Source organism: Psammomys obesus, unplaced genomic scaffold (assembly GCF_907164565.1).
Source record: "Psammomys obesus unplaced genomic scaffold, mPsaObe1.curated_primary_1811, whole genome shotgun sequence".
Lineage (NCBI taxonomy): Eukaryota > Metazoa > Chordata > Mammalia > Rodentia > Muridae > Psammomys > Psammomys obesus.
Window position 1 is genome coordinate 3603735 of NW_026593947.1, and position 23813 is coordinate 3627547.

Consider the following 23813-nt stretch of genomic DNA (forward strand, 5'->3'; position numbering starts at 1 on the left):
CCCGGAGCACGCGCAGAGCCGCGCCGGAAGCGGAAGTGATAGGTTGTGCGCTGGATTCGGGGTTCCGTGCAGGTTCCCATGGCTGCGGACGGAGGGTCGGGCTCAACCGAGCCTCCTGGCTCTGAGACAGTGCTGGACGCCGTGCTGCGGAGCCTCTACGACCTGGGTGAGCGTAGCTCCTGAGAGGAGGCGGCCAAGGACAGAGAGACGCATCCCAGGCGCGGCGGGAACCCGCGGGTCCACCGATCTCCTGGCGCCAAGCCGGCAGGCCGCCCTTCCCCTGCGGCGCCTCCCTCTCCGAGACCTCCTCACCCACATGTTGGCCGACCTTTCGCTCTCCTCACTGTGCGGGAAGGGAAAATCAGAGCTTGTAATTAAAGACAGGCAGCTCGCAAAAGGGACAGTCGAGTTCACGTAGATCACCTGACTTGCAGAACCAAACAGAGCAAACGCAGCGTTATGTTTATTTTGGAGTGGTTACTCAAAATTCTAAGCTCGCTTACACGATTTTTAAAATAGAGCCGAGCGTGGCGGCTCACGCCTTTAATACCAGCACTTGGAAGGCAGAGGAGGCGGATCTCTGTGAGTTCGACGCCAGCCTGGTCTACAGAGTGAGTCAGTGAGTCCAGGACAGCCAGGGCTACACAGAGAGGCCCTGTCTCGGAAAAAAACAAAAACAAAACACCTTAGAACTTGGAAGAACCAATGTACCAGGTGTACATTGCATGCTTTTTGTGCATTTCCCCATTGTCATAGAACTGTTTTATATGTGTGTGTGTGTGTGTGTGTGTGTGTGTGTGTGTGTGTGTGTGTGTATACCCCCACCATGTTGACATGAGAAAATAACTTATGGGAGTCAGTTCTGTCCTTCCACCATATGAGTCCTGGGGATCAAACTCAAGTTATCAGACCTGGCAACAAGCACTCTGGCTCCAAGCAGTTTGTTTTCCTTGTGTGTGTGAATGGTTGCTCATAGCTGGGCCACATGCAGGCTGATGTTCCTTTGGTGTTAATGTTAACTAAAACCAGATACTTTCTTTTTATGTTGAAACAAAAGGAGAGACAGAAGGTGAAACAGAGCAGAAAAAGATCAGAAAGAAGAGAGAAAAGAAGAGAAGAGACGCAGAGACACAAGCAGATGTGGCGGCAGACCCGCTTCCCTTGCCTGCATCTCTTGTGGGAGGCCAGAAGAAGAGCGCTTCCAGCTTTTTCAAGGAGCTCAGAGAAGAGCTGCCGTCCGTCCCTGCTGGCCCCTCAGAAGTCCCTGCTGCTACTGCAGTCTCGCTCCCTCCCCTGAAGAGCAACAGCAAGCTAGTGGAAGTGGTCGAGTTTCAAAGCAAAAGGAAAAAAAGGAAACCACAGTCAGATGGAGATGAGCATGCACAGGTAATACTTCGGCTGGTTTCTTTACACCTGTGTGGCAAGGGGGCCTTGGGTCACCATAGGCTGTAGCTGGGGCGCCTTCAAGCCCTAGCTTTTGGTAAGTGACTCACGGGACTTCATTCTCATCTGACCAGATTCCCCACCCCGGTGCCCCAGAAGACAGTGGGCACTAAGAATAAGTGTGGGTGTGCATGCTGAGCCAATATAGGATGTTGGAGCCCTAAGGCCTCAGATATACAGAAACACTCTGGTCAGCCGAGTAGTCATTGCTCAGTGCTTGGGAGGTAGCCTGCTGTAGATCCAGGACCAAAGCTGTCTTAAGAGTTGCGAGGCTTACCAGGTGTGTGGCTTACACTTCTAGTTAGTCCCAGTACTTGGGAGGAAGCAGAAGCAGGTAGGTCTCTGAGAATTTGGCACCAGCCTGGTCTCCATAGTGAGTTTCAGGCCAGCCTGGTTTATATAGGGAGAGCCTGCCCTCCCCAAAGAAAACATTTCCGGCTTTGATAAAACCAGGCCTGCCCAGCTACCTTTCTACTTAATAAGCCTTTGGTTGTCAGTGCTCAGAAGAGAGCCGGTTGTCTGTTGCTCCTGTCATTTGCCAGCAGCTATTCTAGGACATAGTCAGCACTAACCAAAATGTCCACCAGCTCTTGCTCCATGAACTCACATGGTGGAAAGGTAACTATTTTCCTTCAGATAACTTGTAAATCTTACCCCAGTTTAGTCTGTTAAGGTGAGGTGACTACTCCCATAAATGGTCCCCACCCCCATTTCCTGGCAACAAGAATATTCTAATGAATTTTTCAAATTCATTGCTAAAATCCAGATATATGCCATTCTTTAGCCTTCTACATGCCTCATAAACCTTTATCAAAAAAGAAGATGGGATTTGTGTCATTGTCGTAAGGCAGCTGTTAGAAATCACCACAAACATAGTGCTTCAAAGCAACAGAGAATTGTTACTAGTTTTGCAGGAAGAGGCCAGAAGTCCCAGGCCAAGTATAGCGGGGCCATGTTCCCTTTGAGGGCTGGAGAAGCCTTCCTGGTCTCTGGCCAGTGTGGCTCTGTCCACTCTCTGGCTCATGGTTGTGTAGGGGCAGTCTCTGTACTGCCTTTACATCCTTCTTAGCCTTATGGGCCCAAGCCCATAGTTCCTGTGCCCCTCTCAGAACACCTATTACTGGTTTTAGGGCTTCTCCTAAATCCGGAATGTTCCTCACCTCTGGAAAGCCTATCTTCACTCTAAGATCAGTTTTTTAGATAAGGTACCATAAGCAGCTTTGCAAGGTTAGGGCATGGCCATTATCTTTTTGATAGCTACAGTTGAGCATTGTTCTTTATGGCTGTGTTTCATACCCGGTACTGCAAAGCACAAACAAACCATTAGTGTTTTTGAGTCTAAGTGCCATTTCATACCTAGCTTGCTCACAGTTTCTTCCTTGGTGTCCTAGGATTGCCAGGCTGCAATTATACCTCTTCTTATTTTAGGACTCCAGGTCAGCTTCCCACTCATGCTTCAGGTGTTAGCACCAGGACCTGTCATAGGTAGACCAAGGTATGGCCCTTGGCCATCTCCTCTTACTTTAGGAGCTTACAGGGATCTGCCTTTCCTGGTGTGCTGTGTGTAGGAAGTTAGGAAAGCAGTGTTTTCAGTGTTAACCAGGTTTAAGCTGACATGACCTGTCTCTGCCCCTTCCTCACTGCCTCCAGTCTCTCCGGCCCCAGCATCCTCTCTGCTCACTCTTGCCCCTCTTTCTCGAGCGGAAAGTTTGTCTGTTAATAGAATGGGCAGAAGAGCTGGCATTGTGTGAGTCTGGCCCCTAGGACAGTCAGGGAGTTGTCCCCACACTCCCTTCAAGCTGCTCAGTCCCACTGTCACTCTTCTCTGGATCCGTGGTGCCTCAGTGGCCTAGATAAAGAGACGGAAGCATGGTTGGGTGTGCCTTTAATCCCACCTTCAGGTGGATCTCTGTGAGTTCGAGGACAGCATGGACTACATAAGAGACCGTGATTCAGAACAAAAAGCAGGAGTGAAAGATGGAAGAGAAAGGGCCCTGTGTCCTTGTCCCCACACTCTGCTGTAGCAACTGCCTCAGCCATTGGCATCACTTCCCACATGCTGGTGCTCGTTCCCAGCCACAGGACCCCTTCTTGCCTCCCTGTAGCCCCAAGGTGTGGGCTACACAGCGGAGCCTGGTGCCTGCAGAGCCTATGGTGCTGGTCTGCAGTTACGTGTGCTGCGCACACAGAGCTGGTGAGCACAACTTCATGGGCTTGTTTGGGTTTTAAGACTCATGCAGTTTAATCTTAAAATTTATTTGCCAGGCAAACTTCACAAGGTGTCTCAGAAATCACTTGTTTCCCCTACTTGGCATGAGTTTTACAGCCTGTGGTTTATTTCTCTGGTGCTGTAAACGGAACAGGGACCTTGCATGCACCAAGTGTATCCCTCTGCGATATGCCCCCAGCTCTCCTGGAGTTGTGTGCACTTGCTTTCCAGTCCACCTGGGGGCCTTAGCTTCTCAGTGTTCGGTATTGCCGGCAGAACTTGGCCCTGACCTTGGCCATCCAGATAAAGGGTTGTGGTTTTGAAATAAGCACCAAGGTCAGGTTCTGACCCCAGGCTCTCTGGCTTCCAAGTTGTGTACTTAGCTGCTGCTTGGGAGATAGAGTTCTTTGTCCTTTGATAAGGCCAGCGGGAGGAGACGGGCATCACCAGACCTGAAGACACCCCCCCAGGTCGATGCTAAGGAGCCCTGGTAGCTCCGTGCTTACCCAGTTTGACGGGCCTCGTTCTGAGCTCCCTTGGGGGTCAGGCTGTGGAAAGAGAGTCATCTGATTGAGGCACTGTACACCGGCCGTGCCGAGTCAGACCTTACTGCGGTTAAAACTGCTTTTACTTACCCGGCCACTCTAACTGAGCACCAGTAATTTTAAAAGTTTGCTTATCTACATTTTTATCATTGTTTATTTGTGCATGAGGTTGTGGGAGCCACGGTGCACATGTGTGGTCAGAGGGCATCCTGTAGGAGTCAGCTCTCTCCTTTTACCACGTCAGACCCAGGAAATGAATGCAGGTCATGGGCTTTGTGGAAAGCACCTTTCCCCGAAGCTCAGTCGTCCCATTAGCCCACTAATATTTGTTTCTTTTCTTTGCAGGGAAGGGGGTTGTTTTTTCAAAGCAGGGTCTCACTATGTAGTTCTGACGACCCTAGAACTCATTATATAGACCAGATTGGCCTTGAACTCACAGAGATCCCAAATGCTGGGATGAGAGGTGTGCACAACTACAGCTGGCAATTTCTTCTTTAGTAAGTTCATGCTACACAGAAGAAAATGCTCCAGGGCAGGTCAGTAGCCCAACAGCTCCGTTGAGCCTGGAGCTCAGCTCCCACATGGAGAAGAAAGCAAGGGACATGGGGTTTGCATTGGGATGGGATCTCCTGGCTGTGCAGGGCAGGGACTGTGTCCTGAGAAAGCAGGGTGGTCACGTTGATGGCACCACCATCCCCCAGAGGGGCTGACATCTTTTCTAGAGGCTGTGTGGAATGTACAGCTCTGTTTTGCTGCTGTGACAGGCAGGCCTGGGATTGGATGGTGACTGTTGTCAGTCAGATGTCTTTGTCTTGACAGAAGCCCCCTTAGTTAAGCATCTGGGGAGTCCCATGGGCTTGAAGCCATGGCCAGGGATGGGACTTGGAAGCCACTATCTCCACCACCACTACCACCCTGTTTCTCTTTTTTCAAATCGGTTTCTCTATATAGTCCTTTTGTCCTGGACTCGCTTTGTAGAGCAGGCTGGCCTCAAACTCACAGAGAGCTGCCTGCCTCTGCCTCCCAGGCGTTGCCCAGCTAGAAGCCACGATCTTGAAAGCATTTGCAGCAGCAGTGCCACCGGTGGTTGGGAGCCAATGCTTCGCCTGGCCAGGAAGCTGGCGCTTCTCAGCCTCTCAGGACCGTCCTTGTAACAGTGGGGATGGAGGTGGGAAAGAGGGGCTGTAAAGCCAGTGGTCTCAGACCTTCGCCAACTCCTTGCCAAGCAGAACTTCCTGTCTGGTCTGTGAAAGGCAGATGTTTCTTTGCTTTTTCTTGTTCATCTTCCCTTCTTTAAGCCTAGAGTCCTTAAAACATGTGCTGTTTGGTTTAAAGAGATGGCTTAGCTGTTAGGAGCGCTCACCTTCTGTTCTTGCAGAGTCCCGAAGTTCGGTTCCCAGCACCTACATGGCGGCTCACAACCCATAACGACAGTTCTAGGGGATGATAGCAGTTCAGTTCTGGTCCGACTGCTTCAGACTCCTGTACAGACATGGCGCACATACATGTAACTAGGCACACACACATAAAAAATAACAGCTAAAAGCAAGCGCATGCTCTGTTTCCCTTCTGCAAGCCGTTTGAAAAGACCGAGCGGCAGGCGGGGCTGTTGCTTAGATGTGTGGGCTGCTTTTCCTGGGGATGACAAGCATGTAACGGTTGGTACTTAACTTGACCCTGGTGAGCAGCCGCCCTGCAGAGCCACAGCTGACCCCCAGCGCAGCACCTCTGTTGTACTTTCTCTCTGAAATGACAGCTCCCCTTGTGGCACAGGCCACTACTTGCCCTCTGTGGTCGGCCCTCACTTCATCACAGCGTGGGATGTGTCAGAATTCTGCTCTTTTGTTTATTTTTTGTGATGTTGCCTCCTATTTACGAGGTTTGCACGCTCCACCAGTGTAGCTCGGAGGAGGAAGCCACAGTGTCCTTTTAAAGGCTGAGCAGGAACTGCGCTTTAACCTGTTCATCTGTCAGTCGACACCTGGCTTGCCCTTGTATTTAGCTTTTGGGAACACGGCTACTATAAACATTTGTGGACAGATACCTTTGCCAGCCCCTGGCGGTGGAACTTCTCAATTGTGTATCCACTCTGCTCTTACTGCGGGGAGGTGCCACACATTGTCCATAGCAGCTGTACCACCACCATTTTTGCTTGCGGAGTATAAAGGTTTCAGTTTCTCAACATCCTTGCCAATGCTTTTTGTTTTCTGGGTGGTTTTTGGGGCGAGGTTGTTTTGTTTTTAATTTTTATTGTATACACTTAGAATTGTTGGGTTTTTTATTTTGAGGCAAGGTTTCATGATGTAGCCCAGGCTGGCCTCCACATAGCCACTTCCCTATCTCTTTTCTCCTGGGATTACAGGTGTGTGCTACTATACCTGGCCAACTGGAAGGTTCTAATAAGAATTTGTTCTCTTTGCAGACTAAAACAGGGGCCCTTGAAAAAGCTGTGGCTATTCAAGAATTTAACCTGGAAAAGGTAAGCCTTTTGAGGTGGCTCCCAGTTCCTCTTTAAGGCTTGCATTGTTCATTGTGCGCTGACAGCCTTAGTGCAGCACGGCCTTCTGCATGGTCTTGTCAAGGCTCGGGAAGTGGGAACCACAGTCTCACACTGGTCACGTGATGCTCTTCACTCACTAGCAGCAGGCTTACCTCGCAGTTTAGTGACGAAGTGGCGAGTTAGAAAGATGGAGCCAGGTGTGCATAGTGCAGCAGGTCGCTAAGGTGCCTGAGGAAAGAAAAGCACAGGAGAGAGGAGCCACAGCCTTAACTGAACACAGGTGCGGCTGGCCTGCCTCGGGCAGCTTCCTCCTGTGGGCAGCATGTTTAGAGGTGCTTTTTGGCCTTGGCTGCCCCTCTGGCATTGGCCTGGTGGAGTGCACCCACGGTACAGAGTGCTGATGGAATCGCAGCGCTGTCATGAGTTACACAGAGACACGCAGGGATCATCTGTAGTTTCTGCTGTGGGGTTACAGGAGGAAGCACAGAGCGGGGGGTGCGAGAGCCTGCTCAGCCACAGCAGCACTGCAGGGCTGAGGCCGTGGGGCCCGCACGGCTGAGAGTTCGAAGGGAGCTGTTTACATGCTGGGTCTGCCTGTTGTGCATCCGCAGGCTCGCTTGGAAGTGCATCGCTTTGGGATCACCGGCTATGGCAAAGGAAAAGAACGAGTCCTGGAACGGGAGCGGGCCATCATGCTCGGGGCTAAGGTGAGGGGAAGGGGAGCGCCGGGCTCTGTGCCTGCTTAACCATTTGCAGAATAAACACTGATGCTGTGCCTATTCTTCCCTTTCAGCCTCCCAAAAACAGTTATGTGAATTACAAGGTTTTGCAGAAGCAAATTAAAGAGAAAAAGGCAGCATTAGAAGAAGAAAAGAGAGTGGTAGGTGTGACGTGTCTGCCTCTGGCTGGCCCACTGGCAGTCGTAGCCTGCCAAGCAGTCAGGACACCAGCATTGCCTGATAAGTCTCCTCCCCCACTGTGTCAGCCAGGCTTGCTCTGGCCTGCTCGTGGGTAAAGTGAGACCGGCTTAGAGGCAACAGGCCACCATCACTACCACAGTGTCTGTCTGTCGACTGCCACCGGTGCCAGTGGGTGTTGGGACCCAGCTGTGGTTGCCCAAGGGAGCCCTGTCCTCTGGGGTCATGCATGAGGGCACCAAGCCCTTGAGTCTTTGTGACAGGGTCTCACTATGTAGTCTGGGCTGGCTTAGAACTGTCACTCTCCTGCCTCTGCCTTCTGAGTACATAGCCACAGGTGTGCACCACCAGACCCTGTCACATTCCGGAACGAGGTTCTGGGTGAGACTGCTTGGTTTATGTTTAATGTACCGATTGAAAATGTTGGAAATAAATGGCACTTATATGGCTTTTTGTCACAGACCTATTGCCCTGGTTTTGAGTATTCATTATCCGTTACTGACATACTGTCTTAAACTTTAATGTAGGCCCAGGACACAGACATATTCAAGAGAAAGAAGAGGAAAGGGAAAGGACAGGAAGACAGGTGAGTGCTCGCGACAGGTGCTGGGCTGTCACTGGCCAGGCCTTGTGGTAGCTTCCCTGGGCTGTCTTGAGTGTACAGCACCCCAGCCCTCAGTTACCTGCTTAGGCCTGCAAAAGGAGGTGGGTTAGGAAACTGCCCCGAATCAACCAACACACCAGAACTGAGTCCAGAGCCTTCTCTGCTCTCATGTTATCAAAGACCAGACAGCCCAGTGACTGCTGAGAAGCTGAAGCTGCCATTTCCAACCAGACTTGCCTCCCTCTTGGGAAGGCCTGTTGGCCTGGATGGACTGATGGGCCGCACTCATGGTGGAGAAACAGCGGGCAAGGCACCTGGAGCTGTGTCAGCTCTGGTTGAGGGGTCCCTCTCCTCTGGGACTGTTCCACGGGCACTCTCTTCATCCTAGCCCTTTCTCACAAGTGTCTTGTTGGTGAGTGCCCACTGTGTGCCAGGTTGAGTGTGGATGCCCGGGTCTGGTCACCGCAAAGGGCGTGGCCATGAGGGAAGCAGGGATTGGTGGCATCTGGTGCTGCTGTGCCCTGTGCAGAGGCTGCAGGGGCTCAGAGAGCATTGCTGGGCTGAGGTGATGTCTGTCAGGAGCTGAGCAGAGAGGAAGCAAGAGACCAATGCAGCTGTGGCGGCCTTCCCACTGGGAGGAGGCCCAGGCTGTGTCCTGCCTCCTGCTCTGACTGCCTTTCTCTCACTTTCAACACAGGAGATCCAAGAAGTCGGCTCCCAGCATTTTGTCAAGTAGCCGGGCTGGACAAGTTGGAAAATTCAGAAATGGGACGTTGATTCTAAGCCCCACTGACATCAAGAAAATAAATTCTTCTAGGGTAGCTAAATGAAGTACTCTGTGGGCTCCAGAGAAGAGTGGGAACAAGTGACAGGACCCCGAAAGCCCTGCAGGCTGCTCTGTCATGTTCACAGGGTGTTCTTCACTTTGGAGCAAGTCTGATGAGCAGGGCAGGGACCGCAACCGCACTGAATGCTGGGCCAGAGCCCAGGCTCCACTCCGTGTGCTGTAGAGGTTAAAGCATGCACGTGCCTGTGCAGGTAGCAGTGTTAGTGCCCTGCTGCACGCCGGGCCGTGCTCGGCCTCCACTGCTGCTTTTGGCTGCTAGTATCGGCACACTTGGTCGTGGTCTACTTTTTCATAATTTTTACTGTCTCATAAGTATCTGTGAAGGACATTAAAGTGCCTTTTGGACTCATGAAAGAACTAAGAACACTTGTCATTGTTGGTTTTGTGGAAAAGCAGTTCTATCATCAGCCTACTACACGTGTAAAACCCACTTTGGAAGAATTTCCAAAATCACACCTCTGTGGTGTGAGCGAGTGCTGCTGAGAACAGACAGGCGGGCCTGACTGGTTCCCACAGCTGCATGGAGCTGCAGCCTCACAGGACCACATTTACAGTGCTGTCAGCACCTCCCAGAGACAGAGGTGCACCACAGGGAGCTCTCCAGTGAGAGGAATGCTTCTGGCACTCCCCCATAGGTGCTCGGGCCCTTGCCCAGCAAGCAGCGCAGCTCGGGTCTGACAGCCTGCAGGCCCCAGCCAGCCAGCTCTCAGGAGCTTGTCAGACAGCTCTGAAAGCTTGGCCGAAACAGCTCACTAGATGGAAGACAATTTGATAGATGTTTTTAGTGGCGATTTTAAGTTTATTTGTGTGTGAGGGCACATGCGCACAGCTTGCGTGGAAGTCACAGGACAAGCCCTCGGGCCTGTGTCCCTCCCACCATGCAGGTCCCAGGGATTGCACTTGGACGTCAGCACCTTCACCCGCTGAGCTTCACCATCCCTAGTTAGAAGGTCTTAAACATGGCAGCACTGGGAACATCAGTCTTAGGGCACAGAGATGGCCTGTTAAGGGTGCGCTGGGGCAGTTGACTCCATCTTTTCAAGGAGAGCCTGGGGAAGGTGGAGTTCCACCAGAACCTACACAGCTTGGACCACGCTCCTACCATGAATGAGCAGCTTTGGTTTCTGCTTTAATTTGCTGCTGTAAATATTTATGCTAGCCCTTAACAGAAGGCAGGGAACTATACTGTGTAAGTACTAAAAGCTCAGCACGCTGACCACCGAGTGTTCTGGGAATGCTTCAGAGGTTAGAAGGCAAAGTGATCCACAAACGTTCTGTTCCGAGTACTCGGGGTCAAGCTTCAGTCAGCGCTCTGGGGAACGACTCCTGATGAGGCCTCCAGACGTCAGCTGCAGCCGTGGTTCTAGACCTGCTGGTGGCAGCCCCTTTCACAGGGGTCAGTTCAGATCTTACACTGCGATTCCTAACTGTAGCACACTTGCAACTGTGAAGTAGCAATGGAAGAACTCTGCGACTGGGGTCACCACAACATGAACTGCTGTATTAAAGGGTCGCGGTGTCAGGAGGATTGAGAAGTGAGCACAAGAAAGTCACCCTAAGGAGAGCAGGCTTACCCCTGAGTTCATACTCTGGCCTCAGTGCGCCTCAGTGGTTCAGCCATGCAGCTGTGCAGGGTGCATGGCAGGCAGGGCTGGTGAGAGCCAAGTGGCTGTCAGAGGAAACTCCCAAGTTAAACTTGCAAAGACCCCGGAAGAGGACAGGCACTGTTGAACCTTCGTCATCGCCAGCTTGGACCACCATGGCGAGGCAGCTCTGTCCTGAGTGATGGGGAAACGGACGTACCGCCCTGACTCCACCTCTGGCTCCCACCAGCCGGAAGCAGCACGGGTGCACCTGCACTTGTGTGGTCATGTGACTGCCTCCTTACGTGCAGTGACTTCTCCCTCCCTCTGCACAGTCCATCCCACTCTGTGTCTACCACAGCTCTATGTATCTTGTGTGCCCTCCTGTGTCCTTGGGACCTTTGCGCCTGCTCATGTATGCACAGGTACATAAGTGTGTTCAGGTTTGTGTACAGGCGTGCACATGTGTGGAGACCAGAGCAGTGCCTCAGCCTTCAACCCTTAGATACTATCCACCTGGCTGTTAATTTTGTCTCTTGCTCTGTTTTCTTTTTAAATCTGTTTTTATTTCATGTGCGTTGTTTTGCCTGCATGTGTGTCTGTGTATGTCAGATCCCCTGAAGGTGGAGTTAGAGACCCTTGTGAGCTGCCCTGTGGGGCTGGGAATTGAACCCGGGTTCTGTGGAAGAGCAGCCAGTGCTCTTAACCACTGAGCCAGCTCTCCAGCTCCCATTCTGTTTTCTTACTCTCATGTAACTTAGTAATGATAACGTTAAAGCTTGCTGTGCTCCTCTTCTCCGTCAAGCTCAGCTCTAAGTGAATTACAGATTTCATGGGGACACCACTCCGGCCAGGTCGTCACCAAGTCACTCACTTATTAATTTGTACTTGTGCTGTGCACACAGCCTTCATGCCGAGCACTGAAGCCTCATGGTGCAGGTGAGGACAGTAGCGGCCAAGGTGTCAACAAGCAGCTGGGGCAGCATGGGAGCCAGGACAGGGCTGGATGGTCTAGACCTCGGAGAGCAGGGAGGAAGCTCAGGGAAATGAGGTCCTCGGAGAGCAGGGAGGAAGCTCAGGGAAATGAGGCCCTCAGAGAGCTGGCAGTGGCCAGACAGGAGGTAACGCCTTGGTAAGCCATTCTGGTTTGTTTGGTTTTTGAGACTGGGTTTCTCACTTTGTAGCTAAAGATGGCCTGGATTTCATTATGAGCTCAGGCTGGCTTAAACTCACAGTGAACCTCTTCTCAGCCTGCCTCTTACAGGAATAAGACCCTATGCTCACCTTTTTGGGGGTCTTAAAACCTCCCTTGTTGGGTCCTGCTTCCTCCCAAGATCACCCCTAGGAAATACACTCCAACCCCAGAGCTTGTGTCCCCCAAAACCCAACTGACAGTCCCCCCCCCCCCCCACTCAGAGCTTCATCCTCTACTCTTAGGAAGAGAGCTGCTTAAAGGTGGCACACGCCTTTAATCCCAGCACTCAGGAGGCCAAGGCAGACAGATCTCTGTGAGTTCCAAACCAGCCTGATCTACAGAGCGAGTTCTAGGACACCCAGGGCTACACAGAGAAACCCCATCTCAAAAAGCCAAGTGCACAAACAGCATCTGAAGAACGATGCTTGAGGTTGATCTTTAACCTCACGTGCACAAATATGTGCAAATGCACACACACACACACACAAATAGAAACCATTTAAATGAAACTAACTTCACTGGAAAATGTACTTTGTAATTTGAAACCACGTTGTTACTTTGAGATTTGGGAAACCACAAAACTGAAGCTGCTGGGCAGTGGTCAGCCAGGGCCAGCCTGTGGGGATTTGCAAGTGGCTTCTCACTGGTGACCACGGACCACACCTGTCTTCCAGTTGTTGGCAGTGTCAAAAGAATTTATTTCAAATCTGTTTAAGAATGTGGTAAAACTCAGGTTTTCCAAAAAGTAATACAGGAAGTTCAACCAACTCCCAAGAGACCAGAAAACACAGTGTTTGCAATTCAAAAAATACAAACGCTTGTGGATAGCTGTACAAAAATTAGAAAAACTGACTCTCCTGAGCACTGCCCACCCTCCTGTTTTCAGCGAGACGTGAACAGCCACAGGGCCAAGCGCTGCCACCAAATACCAACCACTGGGGACAGAATTGATTTGGTAGGGAAGGCAGGGAGAGGGCAAGGAGAGGCAGGAAAACGGGCCAAAACAACGGTACACAGCTTTCTGTTTCTGATAAGTTCCTTTGCCAACATTGACAAACGCCTTTCATGCTCAGCACGCCGTGGAGTGCAAAGGCAGCAATTCTATAGCATGCATTCGTGTTTTCTGTTGTGCCTGCACCCCACTCTCTGCGGCTGAGAAAGTGGGGGCTCAGGAAGTCCAGGCTCCCAGGGCCAGCACAGGCCACTCAAGGAGCTCCAGCAGCCATCTCAGGGCCTCTTCAGCCTCTGCTCAGTCATGCCCAAAGACCTGGCGCCCCGGGCCACCCTGCTGTCCCTCAGACTCCAGGACCTTTCCCAGGGCTGGGCTGATGGGGGACTCTCAGTGAGCTGCCCTGCTTGAAGGGCCTGCTTCACCTGGAGTCGAGTCAAGCCCCAGCTCCTTCCACGGAGCTCAGCGCTGTCCACGGCAAAGGTCAGGCTCCCTGCCTCAGCTTGTGTCAGGAAGTCCCGGCAGCAGTCAGTTGTCTGAAACTGGCCTGTGACCAGCCATCTCCTCCATGTTTAGCTGTCAGAACACTCTCGGGGGGGATTCCAAAGCCACCCCCACTGTTGGGAAAACAAAGCCAAAGGCCCTGGAGGGGGGGGGTCCTCGAGACCCCAGCTGAGGGAACAGGAGGCAAATGGCCAGCTAACGTAGGAACATTGCATGCCTTTAGCATGAAGAAGCTGCTGACAGGCTTGGTGGGACACGCCACCAACGTGGCGCTCCACACACGGGGCGCACTTGCTAAGGTCATGTAAGCCATCTGAAATGCCAGGCAGCAATGTGGAAAATACCTGCCTGGTCACAGGGAGCTCGGGAGAAGATACTGTGGTTAGAGGACACAGTAGAAGTCATCCAGGTTTGAGCCACTGAATGTGAGCTATTCAGCCTGGACCTTATTGTGGAGCCTTTCCAGGAGCCACACAATACGGAGAGAAGGCAGGTTGGTATGACCAGTCCTGTTTGCAGCTAGGGATACTGAGGCACAGAGTAATTAGGAGATTTGTCCCATGCATGCCATGAGCCAACATCAGAGCCAATTTAAGAGCGGTTAGTACTGAGGAACACTGCTGTCCGGTCTCCTCATGGAGCCTCAAGCCTCTACTTCGACTCAGCTCTTTCCCTCAGCTGGCAGGACCCCTTCAGCCAGGATCTCCAAACAGTGACAACTGGCTGTTCCTGAGGAACCAGATTCCCGGGACCAGTGTGGACTTTGAACCCCTAAAAAGATATGTAAGAATTCTTTAACGCATTGAGGGCCCCAAATCCGTAAGACAGCCTTGTTCCTACCAGTAAAAAGTGGCCAAGAAAAAGAAGGGAATGAGTTATTCTTCCCAAGGTTGGAGGCGGCCACTATCTTCAGTGAGCAGAAATGTGAGCCCTCTTTCCTCACTGGAGACCTCTTAAGAATTCTTAGTTGGGTTAATACGAGGCCAGTGGCTTTGGGACAGACTTGTGTGACACAGGAATGGGTACCACCAACACTGTGAATGCTGACACCCAACAAATCAGTGTGATCCAGATCCAGGTCAGTCCCAAGGGGGCATCTGGATGTCTCTAGATATTTGGTGGGTGTCACCCTTACTGGGGCTGCTCTTGGCATCTGGAGAGGAGAGACCAGGGGTGCTTAATGGTCTCCAACATTCAGACCCCACCCCACATCAGGAGAGATACAAGGCCCTTGGGTCACCCCCACAGTCCTGTGACAGTGTTCTTTACACCCTCATATTTGAGAACCCAAAATGACTTCATCCACCCCTCACCTCTGTGCAACGGGAGGCTGTAGGGACTGGTAACAGCCTCTGGAAGGGCAAACCCGACTGAATCACATCCCCACTCACAGGGTGAAGGCTGACACGCTGCCCCTGGGCAAGTATACACCCAGTGCACCCAGGCCCTGACCTGAGAGGGGCCCCATGAACAAGAGAAGGGGCTCACACTGGGATTAGCATATTGCTTCCTGGCTCGGGAGCCTTGGGGCGATGGGGCAGCTGAGGGCATTTCTGGAAGCACAGGGCACATGGGGACTAAGCCATACAGCGTGAAGGGCCAGGTCAGGTGCTTGTCTCCTAACACCTGGAGCATGTTCCCAGACAGGACAGGAGGAAAACACTGCTCTCCTGCTGTGTGTAGGTGCCAGTGGGAACTTGTCAAGGACATTCATTTAAGAGGGATTGCCCCTCGCTGACCCACCCCGAGAACAGGCTTCCGAATCTCTGTCTCACAGGCCCTCGACACCCAGAGTTCGTTCTTAGCGGCCCACCGAGGGAGGCCTCACCTTGATAGACAGCAGTGTCACCTCAGTGCCAGCTGCTAAGGACTCCATGCAATAAGACCTCACACTCGGAACTCCAGGGCCTTGCCGCTGAGAGGTGTTAAGGGCCTTTACTTTTCCTCAAGCCCTCAAGTGTGGCACCGCCCTGCCCTACTCTCCTCTGTGCGTTCTTGTCCCTGAAAGGCGCTCTGTGTGGAAGGCAGGGGAGGTGGCTGTGCAGGGCTGCCTGGGCGGCCCCTGGCACCGGTGTATTGCTTGTGGGCTCTGGTGAGCAAAGAGAGACACCTAGCCCCCACTCGTGCTGCTGTGTGTGTGGGGGGGGTAGGGGCTGGCTCTTTCTTGCTCAGCACCAGGGAGCCTCCTTAAAGAGGTCACCTGAGTTGCATGTGGTGCTCACCTCTGTAATCCCAGTACTCAGGAGGCTGAGGCAGGAGGATTGCTGTGAGTTCAAGGCTAGCCTGAACTATACGGTGAATTCCAGGCCAGCCTGGGCTACAGTGTGAGACTATGTCTCATAAAACAAAAGGAAGGAGGAGGAAGAAAAAAGGAGGAGATGGACCTCCCAGGGGCTCAGTGGTGGAGCACCTTCCTACCATGTCAAGGACCAAGGCCATAGGTCGAGTTCTCCAGCACCAAAAAAAAAAAAAAAAAACAAAAAAACAAAGTCACCTGGAATCATGGCCACTTCCTTATCTCCCCAAAGCCGCCCGCAGGTGCAGGTCTAAGTGACTGCTCCCCGGCAGGTGACTGGCCCAGCCTTTGAGACTGTGAGGCTCCCCAGCCAGCCTTTCTGCCTGCCCTCACGCCACAGTTCTGGTTTCTCTCTTCCACAGGGGAGCCGTTCACCCGGAGCGCCATGCCTGACCACGGCCACATGTGTCTTCCCGGGCCCAGGAAGGCGGAGGCTCCTCTGTGTTCCTCGCTTTGAAGCACCTGTCCCTCCCTCTGTTGGGGTCTTTCAGAGCTGTAAAGCCATAGGAAAGGGACAGCAGAAGCTGCCAAGCCACTGAGGATATGCAATTCAAAGGGTCCTGTGGGCTTGTCCTGAGGGTTCTAGATGGAGTCATGAGCAGCTGAGCCGGAGACTGCTTAGCAGGAAGAGTGCAGAGAGGCCAGAGCTATGCCTCAGCGACGAAGGAGGCTCAGGCCGGTGTGGAAGCTGGACAGTGCTGAACTCCTGGTGACAGCGGAGTATCTGAGGAAACAAGGGCCACAGGCAAGAACTCTGAGGTAGGACTGGAGGGTCGTGCAGCCGGAGGGAACAGGCCTGAGCACAGAGGCTGGGGTGAGTCTGAAAACACAGCCCAGGTGACTGGAAAGTCATTCCTTTATGTGAGGAATTCTCATCTCCGATGAGACGAATTCTTTCCAAAGGAGAGAGCAAGGCTGCTGTCAGGCAGCGCCAGGCACTGCGGGAGGCGGGCAGGGCCTGAAGGCAGGAGGACTCCTGTGCGCTCACCAGTGCTCCCGGATGAAGGGGCCTCAGCCCCAGGGGACCCTGCTCACGTGGAAAGAGAAGTTGTAGGGTGTCACCATCTAGTTTCAGCCTTTCCCCGGGGTCTCATCCGGCCCATGGTGACAGAGCCACCCCTGCTGCCGCCAGGGCCACTTCCCACACTCATGATGCTTCCAAGCGGGCATGGGTGGAGCCAGAGGCTGCGACACAGGCCTTCCCAGGGTCTGCCGCTTCTGCGCTCAGGGCCTAGCCCGGGAAGGCAATGTAGATATTTGTCCATCAGACTCTGCGGAAGCAGGTTCTAGAAAAAGCCACCACCGTGCAAAGACACGTCTCTGTCTTGGATTTCAGTGTCTCCATTCATAACTAAGAACTGAAGGAATAAAATTTAACAGATCGTTACACACACACGCACACACAATGTGTGTGTGTATGTGCACATCTGCGAGTGTGTGTTCCCGAGTGCATGTGTGTGTGTGTGCACGTGTGTGTGTGTGAGAGAGAGAGAGAGAAGGAGAGAGGTTGACAGCTCGTGACTAATGATAAAGGCCCTAAGGAAGCCTTTCTGAAGGGTTCTAGCTGTTCACTAATGATTAATGTCCCTTCCAAATTAGTTTACAGTGCGTTGAAGACTGAGTACCCCATGCTCAAGGTCAGAGGTGACGAGCTGCCAGCCTGGGACTCCAGAAGGGGTGGAGTCCTAGCAACTGGTGACACATGGGCATGGAGTGATATCACAGTGCTGACTGTCTTGGGAGAGCAGGCTCAAAGCCAGCCTTCCTCTCTCTCTCTCCAGAAAAGAACTGAAGAGGAACTCAGACTTTTCAAACAGATGTCAGAGAACATAAGCCTGCAACCAGAGGCGTCCGGAGCACAGTCTCAAGGGTACCCTGGGGACTGTCAGTTCTGTGGCATAGCGAGAGGCCCGCTCCTGACACAGGCAGCCATGGCATGGTCACGTGGCTCACAGCTCATTCATTCTCAATTTCAAAAAAGGGAAAAAAGAAAAAGCATCTTCAGCTGTTCACTGGCTGCGGGCCCCCAGGCCTCTCTGCTGTGCCCTTGTCCTCCACCCAGCCAGCCAGGCAGCCGGAGCCCCCAGGCTAGTTGCCTGAGAGCTTTGGCCGTCCAAGGTTTGTTGGCACCTCTAGTCCTGTGTGCAGGGTGACCTGGAAAAGAAGACGAAACAGGCAGGGTTGGCTCAGTGGCAGAGTGCGCACACAGTATGCCCATGGCCCTGCGTCCAGTCCCTAACACAGGACAAAGAGGAAGAGGAGGGAGAGGCGGGAGGCAGAGGAGATGGAGGGAGGGAACAAAGGGCAGCAGGCCGCCCGCAGCACGCTGCACCGTGGCAGACTGTGACCTCATGCTTGAGGATTCATGCGCTGGATTTTGCTGCTCATCTGCCCGTTTCACAAGGCCCGTGGCACCGCGTGCTTCTTGCCTCCTAATGGGAGCTACACTAAAGACCGGCCGGGTTCCCTGTCTGGCTGGAGACAGCAGGCCCTGTAGCCGAGGGGCTAATTCTCACAGCCAGGTGTCTGCACCTGCTCTCCTGTAGGAACCTGACAGCTAACGCTGTGCTCCTCAGAGCCATCTTTCAGAGCGTCATAGACCCGGCTGCACACAAGGCAGGCCCCTGGGTGGCTTCAGGGATGGAAGGGATCTGTTAGAAGCAAAGGTTCTCTGGCCTTTCATTTGGCCTCAGTCTGGACCCTGTGCCATTGGTTCCCCCGCTCCTCCCGGGAGCCCCATGGAGCCCCATGGAGCCTGTGCGCTCCAAGTGCTTAGGTAGGAACTGAGTGCAGTACTTAGGACCTCCTCCACGGATGCCCATGGAGGCCAGCAGGCCGACTGCCCATCTGGTGGACAGAGTGGCCAGTGTGATCGCAGGACACACTGTTCAGGAAGCAGAGAGGGGGCTGGGACCTGGCAGGCCAGCTGACCGACGGTACCTGCACATTTCTGTTGAGGCTGAGGGCTGGCATGAAGACCCCGTCCACGTGGCTGAAGGCTGTGGGGCCCTGCTGCTGCCCGTTGATGAAGAAGCTCAGGGTGTGCTTGTTCAGGTCCAGCAGCACACCCACAGTGGCCCCCTTGCACACACCACCTTCAGTCCTGGAAGGACAAGCCAGGGAAACTGTCACCACACCCACGTCTGATGGGCGCACCAAAGGGTACTGAGGACACCTCAGTCAAGATTAGCCTCCAAGGGTGTGTGAGAGAGGGAGAGGCACAGGAGAAGGCAGCCCTGAAGGACAAAGGCTGCTCAGCCCTTTCTTATCCACAGTATCTGAGACCTGCACACTGGGGAATGAGATCGTGGCTAAGTGGTTCGCTCCCGAAACCACGGGGTACCACGCATGGGCACAGCAGAGAACTTTAGTTCCCGTTTGGGACTGAGCCGGAAGAAGATGCAGATACCAGGGCAGAGGCATCTTGAAAGGACATGCCCCTTCAGCTCACTTTCCCAGAAGCGCCCCAGCGTACTGGCGGCATGCACAGCTGGGAACCAGCTCCCCTGTCCCAGGCACAACCCCTGGGTGACCACGCTGGCTACAGGGCGCTGGACAAATCTCGGCACCGTGGCATTTCTGGGGTGGTAAAAAATAAAAAAAATCTCTGGGTGCCTTTGAGTGAGGAGGAACTTTGGGAAACAGTCCTGGAAGCCTTCCTGCCCTTCAGCGTATTTCCCCTTCATTACCTAAAGGCTCCCGTAGCCTTGCCTTGCTCAGCCCTGGGAGGAACTGTTAGGGTTGAGACAGGGAGAGGTGGGAGGTGAGAAGAGCTCCTGACATGCAGGTCCTGGTAGGTCGACCAGGAGGGCGCTGCTCCTCCTGGGAATAGGTGCCCTGGAGGTGCCTTGAGGCCAGGCGGAGTAGGGAAACGAGAACTGGCAGTCCTGCGGTTCTAATACTGACCAGCAGGGGGCAGTAGTGACAGAGCCTGACCTGCAGCTTTCTATCCTTCCCTCCCTTTCTCCTGAACCCCCTTCCACCAGGAGTGATGCATCTCCTCCCTCTGCTGGCAGGCATGTGGCCCTCGTGGTGTTCCTTCTGGTCTTCTCCTGGGAAGCCAAGGGGCTGGCCGGCTAGGGCTCCACAACATTTGGGGTTATGGTAGCCTGTGCCCTGGGGAATGAGAGATTCCCGCCACAGGAGACTCCCTTGGTGTCCTGTCCGAACCCCTCAGCACCTCTCATTCTGCCTGAGCAAAGACCAACCAGCCTAAACCTGACTCATAATGGGCAGCAGAAATAGGGCTTTTGTAAAAAAGAATGGACGCTCAGGCAGCCCCGTGCTTCCTACGCTACACAGAGCAGGTCGGCACGTTTGAGATCATCACCACCACCATCCATGTGCCCAGGGCGGGGTACGCTCAAGCTCATAGACATGGCACGGGTAGGCAAGGGGGGTCTTGGCCCCTCTGTGGGTTAGTTGTGGAAGGAGGTTAGCTGGTACAGTAAATCCCCAGCACCTGCTCAGCCTGCATCCTGTGCCACCTGGCCATCCTGTGCCACCTGGCTGGCCTTCAGCACCCAGTCAGCAGTCTGCATCGCCTGCTCAGCCTACATCAGTCTGCAGCACCAGACAAGACTGTTTGACTTGGTCAACCTGTGGTGCCTGGTAAATACCGTGGTCCAGGTAGAGAGCCCAGAAGGACAGCTGCTGCCCCTCCCATAAGCCTTTGGAGAAGAGGACCTTATGAGTGAAAAGACAGCAGTGGTCAGGTAGGCACCTAAGTGTCCTTGGGCAACTTCCTGGCCAAACTGGATCTGGCTTTCCCGGGAGAGAAGCTAGTTACTCATTGTGAGGGAAGCTCTCAGAACTCTGTAAGAGCAGCCAGAAGGCCCAGCCACATAAGCCTGAGGCCACACTGGCCCTGCCAGCAGCTCCTGAGACTAAAGGTCTTTGCTCTTTCCCCAGGGCAGTGGCAAGGCCATCGCAGGCAAAGCGCCAGCCATGGCAAGGACTGCCTCTGCCTGTGTGGGACACAAGCATCTCACGAGCTCTGCAGTGGCTCAGGCTTAGCCTGATGGCTGTGAAGAAAGCCGGAGCGGGACAGTAAGAAAATGACAGACTAAGCTCCCAGCAGAAAGTCCCCGTGAGGGCAGCCGGGGAGGGAGAGTCGCTGGGCCAGGCCTGTCCTTTATGCCACAGGCACTGCCCAGGGCCCCGGCAGCCTGGAAAGGGCTCTGGGGGACGGGAGAGGGTCTGCAGGCGCCTGTCCCCACCCGGCCCGAGGAGGGCGGGCGTGCGCACCTGTTGGTGTGGGAGTTACAGTGCATGAACCAGCTGCGGTTGTTGTCCACGTACATGGCCCAGGCCTTGTCGTCCTTGCCCAGCATCATGTCCTTGACCACGCTGGCCCTGGCCACACCGAAGGCAGGGTCAGGGTGGTTGTCATAGCGGTCAACGTGCAGCTCCCAGTAGTGCACGCCTTTGGAGAACGCAGCCGTGCCCAGCACCACCCGGTCATCGTAGCTGCTGCACGTGGCCGTCTGGTTGTCGTTGGACAAGATGATGTCCCGGTGGCCAGAGTTGGGGTCAAAGGTGAACCAGGCCACTGGGAAGGAAGAAGTGAGGAAGAGCAGGGTCAAGAATCTCAACCTCTCCTTCCTTCCCCGAGCTCCCACCGATCACACACACACACACACACACACACACACACACACACACACACAGACGTTCCCTGATCTGTGCTCCCCCGAGTTTCCCTTCCAGGGATCCAGCCTTGCTAAGGAGCACAGACATGCAGGCCCACTGGCTCCACAGCAGGTACATTTCCTGGAGCCCTGACTCTGACCATCTCCCTAGAAGACTCAGGCTCTGTTGGAAGGGACGGAGGGCGTGGCTGCCCATGGCCCACCTTGTCGGCAGGAGAGCAAACACAGAGCTCACACAATGTGCCTCAGACCACCAATCTCACACAGCCCCCCTGAGTGGTGCCCTGGCTTCTGCCCACCCCCACCAGGTTGTGGGGGGCGAGGCCCTGCACGCTGAGGAGCGCTCACCGTCAGAGGTCTGCAGGACCACCGTCTTGCTGTAGGGCCCGACACCGGAGGAGTTGAAGGCTTTGACTCTGGCATTGTAGGTGCTGTTGAAGTGAAGGCCGTCGATGGTGCACAGGGTCTCCTTGCCGACGTACACTTCCTGAAACAGTGAGGACACTTACTACGGCCCTCAGCTTTCGGAAGCTCCCCCAAGGTGCGTGTCAACACCGGAAGCGCCCTCACACCAGCTGCAGTGCCAGATGAGAGACAGTCCAACCCATGTTAGTCACCCTGGTGTCGCCTGGCTTTGCCCTGTCCTCCCAAACTGCTGGCCCTTGAGTCTGGAATGCCGTCAGAGGCTCCGGGAAGACTGGGACGCAGGCGTGAAGCTAGGACGCTGCCCAAAAGCTCCCTGCCTCCACCAGAGATCAGCATCCTCTGCTCCAAGGCCCGCCCCTGCTGGCTCCTAGTTCTCCAAGACGTCCTGCTTCCTTGCACTGAACCTTAATTTTCATTTTCTGGGGTTTTACTTTATTCCCCTTTGTTTCCTCATTTCCTCTGCCCCAGTCTGTGCTGCTTTGTTTAAACAAGATGTCACTCTGTAGCTCAGGCTGGCCTCAAACGCTCAATTCTGCCTCAGCCTTTCAGGGCTAGGATGCCATCCAGCATCCATTTCCATGTGTCTTCAGGAACCAGCAGCTTGCCAGGTTTTGAAAGGACTCAGAGGTCACCATCCTGCCCCACATCCACCTAACCTCCCTACTGTCAAAGCCACAGAGCCAGGCTGAAGGCCGTGCAAGAAAGCCCAGTGAAAAGCTATGTGGGAAGAGTGTGAGTGTGGGATTGCCTGTGCAAAGTGTACACACGAAGGCAGTGCTCTCTCTGAGCTGTCAGCTCACACCTGTGATCACCCAGAATTCTCTGATAGACACGTCCTCCGAGGCTGTGGCCACTGCAGAAAGACGACTTCCAAAGAGCCGAGGCTGGAGATGCTCTTTGTCTTAGGGTTAGCATCAGGTTTAAGAAGCAACCTCCCAGGCCAGTCCTGTCTGGGCCTGCACATTAGCGTTCTCAAACAACACAGGCCTCGTCTGAAACTGCCCTCCAGACCAGCAGGCCTCAGCAGGCCTCATGGAAACTGCCCCCTGACCAGCAGGCCTCAGCAGGCCTCAGCAGGCCTCAGCAGGCCTCAGGCGTCCCTGGGAACTGCCTCTGACCAGCCGCGGCTAGCTCACCCGGAACTGCCCTCCATCGCCATCATCCAGCTCCAGGATATAGCCGTCAGCGGGGCTGTGGGTGAAGGGCGGCGTCCTCCAGGCCAGGGTGACGCTGTTGTTGCGGGTGCAGCACTTCTCCAGCTGCAGCAGGGGCACAGGCGGCACTGCGACGAAGGTCATTTCGGTCATCACACAGCACAGTCCCGCAGGCCACCCCGCACCCATCCAAACCCTCGGGAGGGAAGTCCTCTTCCATCTGCCCATCAAGAGCCTGCATGTTGGCTCCTGGGCCATGAGGCACACTGGAGTGAGCATATGCGCATGCTGTAGAGTCCCCTGTGTGGGCTCAGATGACAGAGCAGGAAACCAAGTGAGAGTCGGCCTGCAGCTTATGCATGAGCTGGGAATGGGTGTGCTGTGGCTTGGATTTTAATGCCCCTCAAAGGTGTGGTAAAGGCTTGCTCCCTGGGATGGCATACTGGGAGGTGGTGACGCCTTTAAGAGGTGGGGCCACATGGCCACATGGGTGGTGTACCCTCGAAGGAGCCAGTGAGGTTCTAGCTCTTTCCTTTTTCTCCTTTCTGCTTCCTGGCCTCAGAGTGGGGAGCGAGGCTGTGCCATGGCATGTTCACCACAGGTGAAGAGCAACAGGCCAATCACAGACCAGCACCCCAAAACCGAGGACCCAAATAAATCTTCCATCATCTCAGGTGTGACAGAAAGGTCACTGTCACGGGGGAGGAACGGAATGCACAGGCAGTTGGAACCTCCATGGTGGCTTTGCAAGGTCAGGGGACTAGGCCACGGCACCGGACATCTCAGAGAGCTTCGAGGAGGGAGGTCAAGGGGGAGAGGAGAAGAGGAGGAAGGAACTAAAGGAGGAAGGGGAAGGAAGGAGAACAAACGGGGGAAGGGCTTTGCAGATGGTGAAGGGTAGGGAGTGCCAAGGCCCCAAGGAAGTAACGAGCTTCTGTCTGTCCCAGGAAGAGGAAGAGCGGGATGGACAAGTGGACGATGGTGGGAACA

The 23813-nt window shown here is 54.0% G+C and overlaps 2 protein-coding genes across 2 annotated transcripts in view; one reads left to right on the forward strand and one right to left on the reverse strand.

Moving 5' to 3' along the window:
* Nucleotides 1-30: 30 nt before the first annotated feature.
* CUNH1orf131 (chromosome unknown C1orf131 homolog) lies at nucleotides 31-11220 on the forward strand. The gene is made up of 7 exons (XM_055617538.1): nucleotides 31-166; nucleotides 1058-1386; nucleotides 6620-6676; nucleotides 7309-7404; nucleotides 7491-7577; nucleotides 8142-8200; nucleotides 8916-11220. The coding sequence occupies exons 1-7, from the start codon at nucleotides 79-81 to the stop codon at nucleotides 9046-9048; spliced, it is 849 nt and encodes a 282-aa protein (XP_055473513.1). The 5' UTR covers nucleotides 31-78; the 3' UTR covers nucleotides 9049-11220.
* Nucleotides 11221-17537: 6317 nt separating this feature from the next.
* The window catches only part of Trim67 (tripartite motif containing 67), a 39770-nt gene continuing 33494 nt past the window's right edge, over nucleotides 17538-23813 (reverse strand). The window contains exons 10-14 of the mRNA XM_055617567.1: nucleotides 22806-22951; nucleotides 21592-21730; nucleotides 20840-21143; nucleotides 18533-18695; nucleotides 17538-17746 (exon numbers count right to left, since the gene is read on the reverse strand). Coding sequence (XP_055473542.1) covers nucleotides 17681-17746; nucleotides 18533-18695; nucleotides 20840-21143; nucleotides 21592-21730; nucleotides 22806-22951 — 818 coding nt within the window. The 3' untranslated portion in view covers nucleotides 17538-17680. The remainder of the gene's footprint in view (nucleotides 17747-18532; nucleotides 18696-20839; nucleotides 21144-21591; nucleotides 21731-22805; nucleotides 22952-23813) is intronic.